At 40.4% G+C, this 16,356-nt stretch overlaps 1 protein-coding gene across 9 annotated transcripts in view; it reads right to left on the reverse strand.

The window, feature by feature from the left end:
- Positions 1–1,997: 1,997 nt before the first annotated feature.
- Positions 1,998–16,356, reverse strand: part of MAP7 (microtubule associated protein 7) — a 177,535-nt gene continuing 163,176 nt past the window's right edge. For 8 of the 9 annotated variants that reach the window (XM_040239306.1, XM_040239302.1, XM_040239301.1 and 5 more), the window contains 8 exons: positions 15,505–15,727; positions 14,270–14,441; positions 13,953–14,054; positions 13,340–13,390; positions 13,189–13,246; positions 9,254–9,356; positions 5,631–5,854; positions 1,998–3,514 (listed from right to left, as the gene is read on the reverse strand). In XM_040239306.1, coding sequence (XP_040095240.1) covers positions 3,504–3,514; positions 5,631–5,854; positions 9,254–9,356; positions 13,189–13,246; positions 13,340–13,390; positions 13,953–14,054; positions 14,270–14,441; positions 15,505–15,727 — 944 coding nt within the window. In that variant the 3' untranslated portion in view covers positions 1,998–3,503. The remainder of the gene's footprint in view (positions 3,515–5,630; positions 5,855–9,253; positions 9,357–13,188; positions 13,247–13,339; positions 13,391–13,952; positions 14,055–14,269; positions 14,442–15,504; positions 15,728–16,356) is intronic. The other variant, XM_040239299.1, reaches the window with a different exon arrangement.

The following is a 16,356-nucleotide window of genomic DNA, read 5'->3' on the forward strand; positions in this document are numbered from 1 at the left end:
AGTACATCATGAGAAACGGTGGACTGGAAGAAACAGAAGGTGGAATCAAGATTGCCAGGAGAAATATCAATAACCTCAGATATGCAGATGAGACCATCCTTATGGCAGAAAGTGAAGAGGAACTCAAAAGCCTCTTGATGAAAGTAAAAGAGGAGAGTGAAAAAGTTGGGTTAAAGCTCAACATTCAGAAAATGAAGATCATGGCATCTGGTCCCATCACTTCATGGGAAATAGATAGGGAAACAGTGTAAACAGTGTCAGACTTTATTTTGGGGGGCTCCAAAATCACTGAAGATGGTGACTGCAGCCATGAAATTAAAAGACACTCCTTGGCAGAAGTTATGACCAACCTAGATAGCATATTCAAAAGCAGAGACATTACTTTGCCAACAAAGGTCCGTCTAGTCAAGGCTATGGTTTTTCCTGTGGTCATGTATGGATGTGAGAGTTGGACTGTGAAGAAGGCTGAGCGCTGAAGAATTGATGCTTTTGAACTGTGGTGTTGGAGAAGACTCTTGAGAGTCCCTTGAACTGCAAGGAGATCCAACCAGTCCATTCTAAAGGAGATCAGCCCTGGGATTTCTTTGGAAGGAATGATGCTAAAGCTGAAACTCCAGTACTTTGGCCACCTCATGGGAAGAGTTGACTCATTGGAAAAGATTCTGATGCTGGGAGGGATTGGGGGCAGGAGGAGAAGGGGACGACAGAGGATGAGATGGCTGGATGGCATCACTGACTCGATGGACGTGAGTCTGAGTGAACTCTGGGAGTTGGTGATGGACAGGGAGGCCTGGCGTGCTGAGATTCATGGGGTCACAAAGAGTCGGACATAACTGAGTGACTGAACTGAGGACAGATAGGATTTGAAGGACCCCAATCTGGTGGCTTTAAACATTGCTATCTAAATCTGTATCACTGGAAAGGATGTTAGTAACTTTTCATTAGTGAATGGATCTTGAAAGATCAGTGGTTGTCTATAAAGGCTGAGAGGGAATATGCATGAGGTAAAAAAATATGGCAGAACCTGCAAGCTCAGGACTTTTAATTAGTACTGTAGGTGTAGAGTTCTGGGGGTTCACCTTCCCCCAAACCACCCATTTAGGACTGTGCTTCCTGATCCAATCAGCTTACCTAATCCTGCCTTTAGAATATCACTGTGGTCCTACCTGCTGTGAGGCAAATCATCCCACAGACACCTTGATGGTTTTGAGAAGGAACTTCCTCAAGCTTTCCAAAGACCGTTCATGTGAATTAATGTTTGTTCATGTGAAAGAACTGTTTTAGATTTGCTTTTATTATAATATACCACCAGGTAGTGAAGTTATGCAAGAGGAAACATATAGCCTTACCTTCCAGTAAAGGTTTGTGGCTATCTACCAAACGAACATGTGACTGGTGACTAAACGGGCCTAAAACAGACCACAATGGGGTGGAAAAGGAACCAAAAGGCCCATGCACCTTCATGCCATGGAGAGGGTCATATTTGATCCCTGAGACCTTCCCTTAGTATGGTCCCTACTGCTGCTGCTGCTGCATCGCTTCAGTCGTGTCCGACTGAAGGCTCCACCCGTCTCCACCAGGCTCCCCCGTCCCTGAGATTCTCCGGGCAAGAACATTGGAGTGGGTTGCCATTTCTGAGCACCTCTTTAAGATCAGTAGGTAGATATGTACTGATCTAAAGGGGCTGGAGAGAAAGCAATCCAGTTGTTGTAAAGGTCATCATCCTCTGGCAATGTAGCTAACAAAATAAGAGTTAACAATTTTCTGTCACTTCTAATTAAAACTTGATTACTTAGAGGCTTTCAGTTTGCTAATGATTTTGCTCAAGTTAAAAATAAAAAAAGGAAAACCTAGCAAAAACTGAATTCCTGCTCTAAATTGTAAAGAAAACTATTCTGTAAGCCTGTTCAGATGAAGATGGTTGAGGTTAAGTGAAGAACAAATGGAAAATTCAAGAATCAACCTAAGTGCAGTTAGAACATATGAGAAACCTAAACCTATTCCAAACACATTTTATTTGGTGTTTTCATGCTAGGTCAATCTAAACAACAACAACAAAGACCCGATTTGAACAGATTTTCTTTTAATATGACTATGTGTACATGGACAACTGAGAACAGGGAAAACCCCCAAATTAATGTTTTTAACAAATTACAGCTGTTACTAAAGATGGTATGTCGGGATTTTAAGGAAACAGTTCAATAAATGAACAGCCCCTCATTCGATCTAATTAACCAACCCCTCTTTTAATAAAAAAACATTCTAGTGGCAGAAGTTTATCATTTTTAAAAAATACTCCGTAATAAAACATGTGTTTCCTCAATGTTCTCTCTCCTTCAGTATTTAGTTACTAACAGTCTCTCAAATGGTAAAATAAAATTGAATTTATATCATCAAAGGAAAGTGCAAGTTTGTACAGCCAAGCTCAGCAGCGGAAGTGAAGGGTGAAAGCTGATGGATGTCACACAGAACAAGGACCTTCATGAAGGTGTCCTGCAGTGTCCTGGATGCCAAACACAGTCAACATTCCGTAATTTTTTTCATTGCTCTTAAACGAGCAAAACCAAATTTTTTTTTTTTAATTTAAAGAAAGAGTAAATCTTTATTCCTTCGCACATAATTTGAGATCCGGTAAGGCAAAGATAAGTCCCACCATCACTGGGGACAGCAGCAATAAACAGACTTCAGAAATAGCCCTGAATTATCAGCAACATTCTCTCATGGTAATACAAGGAATGCATCTCATAAATCAAATCTGCAATGTTATCACATTGTTCTAATTTATTTGATTAGTTTCTCTGAAAAACTTTATAAATACATTATTTAAGAGGACAGTAAATTATTTTCTTGCTCTAGAAAAAATAATTTTTTCACATTTTAAAACTTGAGTACGCTTTAGCAAAAAGATGCAAGAAGAATGGGACAGCGGGGTTTGCAGAATGTCCATGTACAAGTTGCATTTACAGGAACCTGGTAATCTGCCTCTACAAATAGAGCTCTCTGCAATAATATTTTAACAAACAGGCTTAATTTAAACACCTCTCCTATTGACTCTACCTGTGGAACCAAGAGGTACTTACATTTTCAAGTATTATATTGTAAAAGGTAAAAATTTCTGTGTCAATTTTACATGTTAGCATTTAAAGACCAAAATATCTATGTGAAAAATCATGCCTACTCAGCCTATTTTTGATAGCCAAATGGTCTCATCTTTTAAAGAAAGCAGAAAAATATTGATTTCCTAAGAAGGAGCACACTGGAAAAAGCCATTTTAAAGTACCGAAGAACAAGGAGCATTTTTTTTTCTCTACTGGCGAAAATTATTAGAAAAGCTTTCCAGTCTGTTGTCTTTAGCTAGTTTTAATAAAATCTTTTCAAAATGATGGTCAAGAAATCTTTAGAAAACTGGAGGAAGGGAAGATGCTCCTTTGCAGCACGGAAGGAATTCCATCAACTGTAGAAATTGTTTTTAAATTTCTGCTTTGGTTCTTCAGAAGAAATGCTCATATAACTTCTATATTAGGAGACAAGAAAGAACAGATTAATATGACATTTACCTAAAGTCTTAGCAAATACTACAGTAATATCATTATGTTCCTAAAACTTTACTATGCTTTTTATACACTGTCTTACATACGAACAGGCAATTTGATCAGGATCGCTGGTCTTCTAAGTGAATTCTACCACTAATAGGAAAACACATGTCCTTTCTTTAACTTAGGCTATATATCATTTGCTTTTTCAAACTGTGTTGAGTCAATTGTACTTTGCTTTGAGATTAGCAACTTTACATTCATTGGTCTTGAATCCTCAGTACCTGATGCTTCAGGCTCCAGTCATATGTTGAAGCTGAAATAAATGATGGTTGATAAGTAGCCATGAACAAAAACAACCCCTAATACCACCTACTAATGCAAACACTGGACTATGTTCCTAGAAAACAGTGGGAATGAAATGACAGGTAAATCATTAAATCACCTTTAAATCAAAAGGTGATTTAAAACCTGGCAAATGAAATAAAGTCATCTGAACATTCCTTCCATCTCTGTGAATCTGTGACTTGACAAAGTAGGAAGCTGTACCAGGAGTGTTTCCATCAACACATAGGTAATCAGATTGTTCTCAAAGGCCTAACTGAACAGAATGTCAGGTGTTAATAGCTTTCATTTACAGTGGACCGTCTTCCTTTCACAATCTAAAAAAGTAGATCACTAAAGCAAAGTTACAGGCCCAAGGTCAGTATCTTAGAGGAGGAGAAAAAGACTAGCTTCATTTGTATTAAGGTTCAAAATTGGCTTTTTCAACCAGTTTTAAACTGGAAAATATTTGTTAGATCTAATATATTTATATCTAAAAATATTTGTTGCAATCTAATACAAAACAATTTGACCGCAAGTAATGCTTTATTAACTCATCTAAACATCCTGAATTTGTCTGGCGCTGTTACGACAGTATAAAGAGATGCTGGTCAATTTGTGAAAGTGGGGTGCTGGGAGAGAGAGTTGATAGAATTCCAAGAGGTTTGAAAAGAGATGAAGCTGGATTATCCAATTTGTTCTGGAGCCTGATGAGATTGTGCTGTTAAGTCACTAGGAGCACTGAGTTGGCAATTTTTTATGTTATTTCTCTGGGTCCTGTAAAGCTATTGTTCTTTTTGCACAATGACTTCAGCTTAACTGTAAGTCCCAGAGGGCCTAAGACAGTCAACAGCTGCAGTCACTCAACTAGGAATGGACGGCCCCTGGGCTCAGTATACTCCTAGACTGGTCCTGTTACCTAAATTGTTATCTCATTACACGTAAAAAGGACAATAATGTCTTATCCCAGGTTGCTGTGCCAAACATGAGAAAAATCGTGAGAGAACATGCTGAAAGTGAAAAAAGTAACAGTGTTAGCTGCTCAGTCATGTCCAACTTTTTGCAACCCTGTCAACTGCAACCCGCCAGGCTCCTCTGTCCATAGGGTTCTCAAGACAAGAAAACAGGAGTGGGTAGCCATTCCCTTCTCCAGGGGATCTTCCCGACCCAGGGGCTGAATCTGTGTTTCTTGCATTGCAGCAGGATTCTTTACCAGCTGAGCCACCTGTTGGCAGTCTTCAAATATCTTTAGAACTGAGAAAGATGGAATAGAAACCAAACAAATCTTATCTCCAGTGGACAGAACTTGGTTCACGGGCCACCCAGTTATGGTTAAGTTTTTGTCTTACTATAAAGCATGTTCTGACCAGCAGTGTCTCTGGGCAATGAATGTCACTCTGTGAGAGGAGGCCCACAGGTGCTACAGACTGAATTTCTACACTGAGCGGGAGAATAAGAGGGACCCTAGAAGTTGCCCAACACAACTCAAAATTCAATTTCTATGACCCATACAGTCTTTTCCATGAGGTGTATATGGTCCCTTGAAGGACAGAGTGTGCCAAAGTCATACAGGACAAGGTTCACTCCCTCTTAAGTGTCAGTCGCTCAGTCATGTCTGACTCTTTGCGATTCCATGGACCATAGCACACCAGGCTCCTCTGTCCATGGATTCTTCAGGCAAGAATACTGGAGTGGGTTGCCATTGCCTTCTCCTTCCATCTTCGGTGTCACCTATTTCTGACGTTTACTGAAGGGAGTTTGAAGCAAGCTTACCTGCTGTCTGTTGTGTCTGAACACCGTCTACCTGAGGCAGGGGTCCAAGGGTCCCTTTATCGTCAAAGGCCAAAATTGGATTCAAAGGAATATCTGGATTCTCACTGTTGGTGACATCTAGTCTGGATGGTTTAGATCCAATGGGTAAGTTTATAATTTCTTCAAAATTTTCATTCTGAACTGATATTCCATTTTCACTTGGTTGTTTTTCCAAACTGGGAGTGCTAGGGAGTTCGAAAAATCAAAATTAAAGGAGTTAGTATTAAAACTGGAAAACATTTTTAGGACAACCCAAAACTTTTATAATAAATCAGAATGACATCATTTTTTATAAAAATGAGTTTCAACATATTTATACTTTATTTTTAAAGAATCTATTTTTAAAGTTAATAAAATGGAACAATTTATCAATTAGAATAGATCATTATCAATAATTCTACATATATTTAACAATTTCTACTGCAGGCATTTTACATCCTTTTGTCTGATAAAAATGGCCCTTATTAGGATCTTTACTTCAAGGATGAGGGGATTATAACTTGGGGGTGAGGGGGATAATTTGTACAAGCTGCATAAGTATTGTGCGACAGTCTGCATTCCAGACTGGCTACATGATTTCTGGTCCTATGTTTTTCTCATAATGCTGTTTTGTACACTGCCTGGCTATTCAAATTCTCCCTGGCTATCTCTAGCTTCCTAAAACATGAACATAATTGTATAGGTTAATTGTTCTAGACCAACCTTCTCATCTTTGCCCCTTAACTCTGCCTCTGATTCTACCTCGATTCTTATCAATTCATGTTTAATAGCTTGGATTTTTGAGATACATTCAATTGGCCATGAAATCCTTCATTTTCTACCTGTAATTTCTTTTATGTTTTTTGCTCCCTCTACACACTCCATAACCAAACCAGCATCCCTTCTTAGGTTATATATTATGCTTACAATGTGACAAAACAATGCCTATGCATCAAACGGATGCTAGATGAATTTTACTGTTGATTTTATCTGACTGCAGCAGTAAACATATTTGCAAGCTTCATGATTTGTTCAGTGCTCATAAGAAAATGACCCTGCTTGACAGGAGTTAGTCTTCAAATGGAAAATGAGGCAAAAATTGTGACTGTTTTAACTTTTAATATACATTGATTAGTAACTGAATGTTTAGCTATAGACAGGTCTATGGAAGAGATCAGAAAATCAGGTCTCTGTCAGTAATGCCAGCAACTTGATCTTTAGTAAGTTAGTCTTTTTTCCATCTCCTTCCCAAATGGTGAAAATGAAGCTAATATACATCCACTCTTTCCACTGTCCCCTTCCCACTTTTTTTCTTTTTTTTTGCTTCTAGGCCCCTGTATTGAGGATATAGTTTATTTTCCTCAGTCAGTGAGATATATTGATTTAGTGGAACATATTCTAAAGCATTTCTGATATGGATATTTTGGTACATTTTTTGTTAACTATTGGACTTCCCTGGTGGCTCAGATAGTAAAGTGTCTGCCCGCAATACGGGAGACCTGGGTTCAATCCACAGGTCAGGAAGATCCCCTGGAGAAAGAAATGGCAACCCACTCCAGTACTCTTGCCTAGAAAATTCCATGGATGGAGGAGCCTGGTGGGCTACAGTCCATGGGGTCGCAGAGAGTCAGACATGACTGAGCGACTTCACTTTCACTTTGTTAACTATTAAACCTCTTCTTTTAGGAGAAAAATAAAGATGCCTGACCTAACTGCATCACAAGGCCTTGCAGGGTACAGTGAAAATATTATTTGTAAGAGTGCTGTGGAAAAGAACCTAAAATTATTATACAGATTCAGACTAGGATGGTGTGGTGCTTTCCCACTATTGTACCGTGGAACTGAGAGGAAGCTTGGCATCACAGTCTACACGAGTGTGCATGCACGCACACACTCAATGCCTGCCACCCTATCCTTTCCCAATATGAGTGAGCCTTCTGTAACCAGGGAGAGTTTCGGTTCTCATCCCACAGAGATTTTTTAAGTACAAGTTTTGGCAAAAGAAGACTGTATCTTCAAAGCCCTTGTTCCTTGACGGATGTCAGCTCCATCACCTTTTAGGCCTGCGTGTGCTGACAAGCTATAATGGCAACACCAACCCGACGTTTGACTCAACAGCTGACTTCATTTTCCCCTTCCACTATTACCCAACCCCTCCACCCAGTCTTGTTAACAATTAGAGGAATAATCATACCATATGGTTTGGATGACCAATTATTAAATGTTCAGAGGACACAGTGATATGCAAAAACTATAAAACTGAAGTTGAAGTTGCTGAGGTTAGGGTTTATGGATCCTCTTTAAGATACGAGAACCAGCTTTTGAATTCCTCCTCTTTGGCTTACACGCGAGGTTGAAGCTGGATGTAGGACTTTTGAAGATATGTTTTGGGTTCTTATACAATGATTGATCATTTGGTGATTTTACCACTGAAGAGAGTCAGCTAATGTATAAGCTAATTTTATTCCCTGGAGAGAATTATCAGTGGCTTAAAAAACTTATTCCTTGTTATAATAATGGGGCACTCTCTGTAGTACTTTTTAATAGGAGTTGGAAATGAATATTTTATTTAAAATTTAAACTAATTTAAAAATGAAATATTACTTAATGTCTCAGATAATTTTGAAAATTTATTCAACATAATCAAAAGCTTATTGTTAAGGTATCTCTTCAGAAAATTGTGTTTTTTGGGAATTGTAAGTGGGCAAAATAAAAAATGTTTACTGTCCCAGGAAGATATACAAAGATACCCTATGACACCTTCGGATGACTTGTCTTTTCATTGCTGCCAATACTATAAAATGTGTGGTATGTGTTTTTAGATTAAGAATTTATATATATCAACCATTATGTCATACACCTTAAACTTATGCAATGCTATATATCAATCACATCTCAATATAACTGGGAAGAAAAAAGATCTTGGATCTTAAGACATATTGTTCTATCAATTAAAAGAAAATTAATCTGAGGAGCTTCAATCCTCTTATGGTGTCTAAGGCTGGCATTAGAGGCAGAACTTTTTTTATGTTTGAGACAGCACTGTTAAAATCCTGTCAATATAAATGCAAGGGAAGAGTAAGGCAATCTTCCCTCAACCCACACTTCTTAACTACTGTCAGCAAACATTTGTTTCCTTGTAGGAAGTCCTACTACTGGTATAAGAAATACTGGCATCTAAATTGCTTTTACTAAGGAACAAACCTGTGACTCATTATAATATTATATACAGTAAAAATACAGCTGTTATATATCATCAAAGTGTGTGAAGATGGTCCAGGATCCTGCCAAAGATATATAAAGGAAAGTAACAAATTATTCCCTGTAATTTGATTAAATAGCCATACAAAAACCTCACCATCATATTTAGCAGTTCAAGAAAAGACATTTTCCTTTTCTCAGATTACAAAATTACTACCTCTAACCAAAATAATGAATCTAAATATAATAAATTTCACGTTGAAAGTCTGAAATTCTGTCCGGCCCCATCAGAAAATTCTGGTGGGATTTGGCGGAGCTAGCAGTGGTGGGGGAGAGGATGGTTAGACAAAAACTGTCCTGCTTTGCTCTAATGTGCTAAGAAAAGCCCCAGTTGTCTAACTCACCTGTCCACTGTCACTTTTGATTGGTAAGAGGTAACCACATGGGTGCTGGTCTCTGGTTCCTCCGATCCTGGAGAGTTTGTCATATTTGGAAGTGTAGATACTGCTGGACATAGCAAAGATGATGGGATAAAGGGTTACTACTACTCTACTATCAAACCCAAAGCCCAGCAGCCAGAATGCTTGGATTTATGTCCTGGCTCTGCCACTTACCAGCTCTGTGACCTTGGGCAAGCCATAAATGCTCTGTGCCTTGGTTTCCTCATGGATAATAGTAAGTACCTACCTCATAGGCTACTGTGAGAAGTCAGTGTACTTAGAACAATTGTACTTAGTAAGAGTACTTAGAACACTGCATGGCACATTGTAAGGGTGGAAACCAGGGCTGCTATTATTTTTGCCTGCACCCAGTTGATTTTGGGCAAAATATGTAATATTGAAATCACAGCAATTGATGAAGACAGCAGTATGTTGACTTGGCCAAGCTGATGCTGAACAAATGATTACTGAAGGATTTGGAGCAAATAATCATGAAATACCCTACGTGGTGAAAAGTGGTTTTACCCTATTTGGTAAAACTCAGTTTAGTTCTAGTCACACTTAAGAATGGTATGGATTTCATACATGGAAGGCCAGTGAATTGTACCTAACTATCCTACCTAGTCATTCAATACTCCCTGCTGGAGTCTAGCGTAAGCCAACAGTATTGATAAGTGACTTTAAAATCTGGGCCAGGTTTATATGAAGTCTTATAAAACTTAAAGTAGATCATAGTTTCAAGGACCTTTGTGGCAGTTTATGGTTTCAGCTTGATGTCAGACAATAAGTGAAATAATTCCAAAGAAGTGTTATTTCACAGCTTAGTACAAATTGAATAAAACGGTCAGATGTACAAAGAACTTAGTAACTGAAGCGAAGAAGAGACTGATAACTTAAAAGCTGTCAAAATTTACAAAATTGGTAACAGCTTCTGAGAAGACTTCTGATAGGTCTGCAAATTCACCTGCCGCCCTAGCCTAGAATTCTCTTTGGAGCACTGGTAATACCATTTAGCCCTCAACCACATGAGAGACTGGGAGAAGAGGAAAATGTGTTAGATAATCCTCAGGCCTCTTTCTGCTGCTATTGCTGCTAAGTCACTTCAGTCGTGTCCGACTCTGTGCGACCACAGACGGCAGCCCACCAGGCCTCTTTCTAGCAGTATTCAAACTGATTATTAGTGACGATACACACAAGTATGATGACTGACAAGTTTCACTGTCCCTCTCACCATTGTTTGTTCCAGAAGAATATCAAAAGAGGGAAATAGCAGAAAGAAGAATGAGTGGGGGAAAAAAAACTAGGAGCTGTTTGGCTCTGCACAATCTACAGCGTCAGCTCCTCAAATAATCCTGAGTTGGTACAATTTACACCCTAAAATGTGCATTCTGATCACTCACTGGGTGCCACACCTGCTTCAAGCCTGCATCTATTACAACATTCCTAGAGACAACCTGTTAAAAAAACAGTGGGGTTAACAGGCAACCATTAAGGCTGTTTTCCAAACAAATATAATTAGGGCATCTTTAAAAGAGCATGGGAAAAAAGAAAAAAAGAGCATGGGGACTTCCCTGGTGGCCCAGTGACTAGGAGACTCCATGCTCCCAAGGCCCGGGGCCTGGGTTCAATTTCTGGTCAGGGAACAAGATCTCACATGATGCAACTGGGAATTCAAATACTGCAACTAAAGATCCTGTACGCCAAATACAACTAAGATCTGGTGCAGCCAAACAAATATTTAAAAACAAAAAGAGCATGAAAACACCATTAAGAAGGGGTCATGACCTAAAGGACCTAGGAAAGCCTCTACTGAAGTAAAACCAAATCCCTAAACCCCAAAGTTCACATTTCAAAGTCCCTAGAGTTTATAGACCTGCCTCCTGAGAAACCTCTATGCAGGTCAGGAAGCAACAGTTAGAACTGGACATGGAAAAACAGACTGGTTCCAAATAGGAAAAGGAGGACCTCAAGGCTGTATATTGTCACCCTGCTTATTTAACTTACATGCAGAGTGCATCATGAGAAACGCTGGGCTGGAAGAAGCACAAGCTGGAATCAAGATTGCCAGGAGAAATATCAATAACCTCAGATATTCAGATGAGACCACCTTTATGGCAGAAAGTGAAGAGGAACTAAAAAGCCTCTTGATGAAAGTGAAAGAGGAGAGTGAAAAGGTTGGCTTAAAGCTCAACTTTCAGAAAACAAAGATCATGGCATCTGGTCCCATCACTTCATGGGAAATAGATGGGGAAACAGTGGAAACAGTGTCAGACTTTATTTTGGGGGGCTCCAAAATCACTGCAGATGGTGACTGCAGCCATGAAATTAAAAGACGCTTACTCCTTGGAAGGAAAGTTATGACCAACCTAGATGGCATATTCAAAAGCAGAGACATTACTTTGCCAACTAAGGTCTGTCTAGTCAAGGCTATGGTTTTTCCTGTGGTCATGTATGGATGTGACAGTTGGACTGTGAAGAAAGCTGAGCACCGAAGAATTGGTGCTTTTAAACTGTGGTGTTGGAGAAGACTCTTGAGAGTCCCTTGGACTGCAAGGAGATCCAACCAGTGTATTCTAAAGGAGACCAGCCCTGGGTGTTCCTTGGAAGGAATGATGCTAAAGCTGAAGCTCCAGTACTTTGGCCACCTCATGCGAAGAGTTGACTCACTGGAAAAGACTCTGATGCTGGGAAGGATTGGGGGCAGGAGGAGAAGGGGACGACAGAGGATGAGATGGCTGGATGGCATCACCGACTCGATGGATGTGAGTCTGAGTGAACTCCGGGAGTTGGTGATGGACAGGGAGGCCTGGCATGCTGCAATTCATGGGGTCGCAAAGAGTTGGACACGACTGAGTGACTGAACTGAACTGAGAGTTTATAGAGAACGTTCTTTCCTGTAAATCATTTCATTTGTCTTAAAGCAAAAGAAACTGAGGTATCTCTGGTCCTGTCTCTTCATATTGACACTGCAGATCCTGAAAGAATAAAACTGAATAACGTACTATTGACCAACCACCCTTCTGTAAAATCATGAAGTTTTATTTTTATTTACATCAAATTTGATTTAAAATCACCAAGAAATTAATCATCCCTGGCCAAAGCCTATGGCATATGAACAATTTTCTAATGAAATTTCAACAATTTTCAAATTTTAACTGTCTTCTGAAGTCAGAACTTACATAACATTTAAATCCTTTTCTGAGAACTGCTCTAAGTACAGAAAGTTTAATGTCCTTAATAGAAAATATAAATACAGGTTCCTTTAGCAGATGGTGACAGTGTTAGTCCTATAGTCGTGTCCGACTCTTTGTGACCCCATGGGCTGTCCATGGAATTCTCTAGGTAAGAATATTGGAGTGGGTTGCCATTTCCTTCTCCAGGGGATCTTTCTGACCCAGGGATCAAACTCGAGTCTCCAAATGATATTTAATTATATATTCAAAGAAAATTAATTTTAATGTGTGTATATATTGGAGAAGGAAATGGCAACCCACTCCAATATTTTTGCCTGGAAAATCCCATGACAAAAGAGCCTGGTGGGTTATAGGCCATGGGGTCACAAGAGTTGCACATAACTTAGCGACTAAACCATCCACCACTATACATACCTATAAAGGCATATATATCAGATATGGACACACAAATATATACATAATAGAAGTATATGATATAAAATTACTTAAGATGTCAACTCCATTCGAGTATAACCAAATGTGAAAAAAATCTGCTAGAAATGCTAGAGATTTTTAGATAAATGGGATTTATTTGTAGATTAGATGAGATACACCTAAGCTTCTGTGAATGAATGAGTTTTGTTTATTTTAAAATCGGTGCTTATCTTGACCTCTAGAGTCAATTCAAAAATTCTGCATTTGAATTGAGTTCACTGAAATACATACCTGTTCCTCCAGTGGGAGTTCCCTTGGTTATATCTCCATTTCTCTGATCAACAGTTTTCTAGCCAAGAAAAAAGAATTTTTAATGTTAAAATTACAAGTTAAAAAACAAACCAACCATTAAGAATAGTTTAAAAAATGGCCATCTCAATACCTTATCTGAAGCTTCTGTTCTTCTGGTTCTTTTCATAATCTCCTCAAGTCGCTACAAGAAAGGAAGAATTAAGCAAACAGATCCGATAAAGGAAGAAAGCTAGCCTGGGGCATTTCGCTGACTAAGCAAATAGCAGGGCACCTAAACATGTCTATTTTAGGAAAATATCTTTGTCTTAATTGGAGTTATTAAAATAAGTTAATGGTAAAGAACCTGCCTGCCAATGCAGGAGACGTAAGAGGCAGGTTCAATCCCTGAGTTGGGAAGATCCCTTAGAGGAGGAAATGGCAAACCACTCCAGTATTCTTGCCTCCAGAATCCTGTGGGCAGAGAAGCCTGGAGGGCTACTGTCCATAGGGTCCGCAAAGAGTCAGGCAAGCACGCACACAAAAACGTTGGAATTGGCTTAGGCCACATGAATTGGAAGTAACTGTTTTTGGTGAGGACTGAAACACCAAGACCGATTTCTTTGGAGGAGAATATTAATACTTTGCTATTTTAGAGAATCTAAAATGGGCAAGACACATTTGTTTTCTGAATGTGGTGAGCCAGTCTCTCCATCTTTAGCCTGCTTCATTCTAGGAAGAATCAGAGCAGTGAGTGTCCCAAATACCTTCTTCCTCTCCAGGCGCTCTTGCTCTTCTCTCTGGAAATGCTTTTCCCGCTCCTGCCGGACCCTCTCTGCTTCTTCCCGAACACGAGCTTCTTCTTCCTTCTAAAAATGAGAAGACAGCATCGGCTTCATAGGGACAAGCTGGCTTTGCCCGCTGCTGCGAAATCCCGGGGCAGAGGACGCAAGGACTAGGATGGCGCGCAGGAGACTCAGAGCAGCGCTAGACGCCTTGCTCTGCTCATCTGAGCTGCCCCTCGCGCCATCCTGAGCCAGGGCTGCGCCGCCGACCTGCTTCCCAGCGCGAGCCGGACCGCTACCTGTTTCCGGATGCGCTCCATCTCCTCCCGCTCGCGCTGGGCCCGCTCCTCCTCCTGCCGCCGCAGCTGCTCTTCCCGCTCCCGGGCTAACTCAGCTTCCAGTTGGCGGGCCTCCTCCTCTCGGCGGCTTCTCTCTTCAGCTACCTTCTGGGCCAATTCTTCTCGCTTTTGTCTGGAAAAAAGACCAACCAAGACAAACGTGAGGGGAGTTCCTTGGCGAGGCTGGAGCTTGCGGTTATCTCAAGGACGGTGGTTGGGAGGTCGGCCACAGTCTCCACTTGGATACATGTGAAGCCACTCTCTCTCCCCCACCTCATGTTGCCTCGTGGGAAACAGAAGCAAGAAGCAAAATGTAACCACTCGTATTCTGAGGGCAGCTTGTTTTTTTGTTTTAAGGATCTGCAATATAACTATCTTTAAAGGCTCAGACTTGTTTAATCCAATAATGTTAACTTTTAGTAAAGAATTTAACACTCCCCTCCCAGTTTCTGTAAATAAATAAAGGTTATAACGTTCTGGGGCAGGAGAGGGTACGATGGACCCTGTAAACGCCCTTTTGGGACCAAGGGTAGGGCATGTCCAAAATGGCGGCCCAGCATACTTTCCTGAGAGGCAGTCCTGCCTATTGGAAGAACAATTATATTAACATTAGCCTTATTAGCTCCAGAAGGAGGCCAACTAAGCAAAGTGCCCCTGGCATACTGTCTGGCAGGCAGTCATGGGGCACTTTATCTCCCAGCAGCTACCCTATGAGAGGAATTCTATCTGGAAAGAAGAAAACATGAGCTTTTATTACACAGCTTTAAAATAATAAGATAATGAGGAAACCTGGGGATGAGCGAGATGTTAGATTAAAAAAAAACAAACTCAGACTGTACAACTGTACCTCTGTGGTGGTTACAATCATGAAAATATGTGTGTCTGTATATAGGCATGTATACACACTCACACATTGTTCAGAGACTGGAAAGGATGAATCAAAATGTACACACTTATTGAAATCGGGTAGGATTATGGATTTTTTTTTTCTTCAAACCTTTCTCCATCAATTTTGTTGTATTGTCGTTATAAAAAGAAAATGTGACTTAAAAAGTTGCTCCGTCATCAGAGGAACGGCAGGTGAGAGTAATTCTGTAACAACTTACATAGATTCACCTTCAGCACTACTACCACTTCTTCTGAAGACTTACTCCAAGGTATCACAAGGGTGTCCCTGAGCAGCGTCACTCCATTACCTTTCGAGTTCTTCCTTCTCCCTCTTCTCTCTCTCCTCCTTCTCTCTCTGCTCTCGGGCCAGCCGCCTCTTCTCAGCAAGCAGCCTGGTGGCCTCTTCTGGGTCGGTGGTGCCCGCAGAGGTCTTTGGAGAAGCACTGGCAGTCAGAGTGGATGACGGGGCTGGTGTCGGGGCTGGGGTGGAGGCTGGGGCCGGAGCTGGGGCTGAGGCTGCCACTGGAGCAGCTGTACAAACAGGTACAAGGAGAAAGCCAATTGGAAACAAAAGCCAAAGAACAAAACAAAAACTAGCATCCCCCAGACCTAGAATTCATCATTATGAAAGAAAAGGGAATGTTTATTACGGAGCGTTCTCAGGGTTTCACTGTATTCTATCTGTGACCAGGCAACAGGTAACAAAAAGCTTCATGTGCGAGTGAGACATCCAAAGCTGACACTGTCACTGAGTCTTATTTTTACACAGTTAAATCAGTTAACAACACATATCAAACGTGTACTGAATATAGAGCCTCACGTTAGGTTTTAAAGGAAGTTATAACCAAACAAAAAAAGATGAGAGCTATTTGTCTTTCATTACATTAAAAAAAAAAATTCCTTCTCTTAAGTGACTATCATTAGAGGACTAAAGCCTTTCTATGACCATGGCCAGTGTCCCTACTACGAGCCTAGGTTCAGGCTGGGAAGACAACAGTTGAGAGATCCCTTAGGTCCACCCAGCATTTGTCTCCAGGTCTGAGAAGGAATGAACCAGCATCTGTGCTCCTTAGACAGGGCAGGTCTCCACTGCCAGTCCTAATGTGAACATGCAAGATTAGAGCAGTTCTCTAACCTTATCTGGATTCAGGGAAAGGACC

This window comes from Oryx dammah, unplaced genomic scaffold, assembly GCF_014754425.2.
Source record: "Oryx dammah isolate SB20612 unplaced genomic scaffold, SCBI_Odam_1.1 HiC_scaffold_4, whole genome shotgun sequence".
NCBI classification, from domain to species: domain Eukaryota; kingdom Metazoa; phylum Chordata; class Mammalia; order Artiodactyla; family Bovidae; genus Oryx; species Oryx dammah.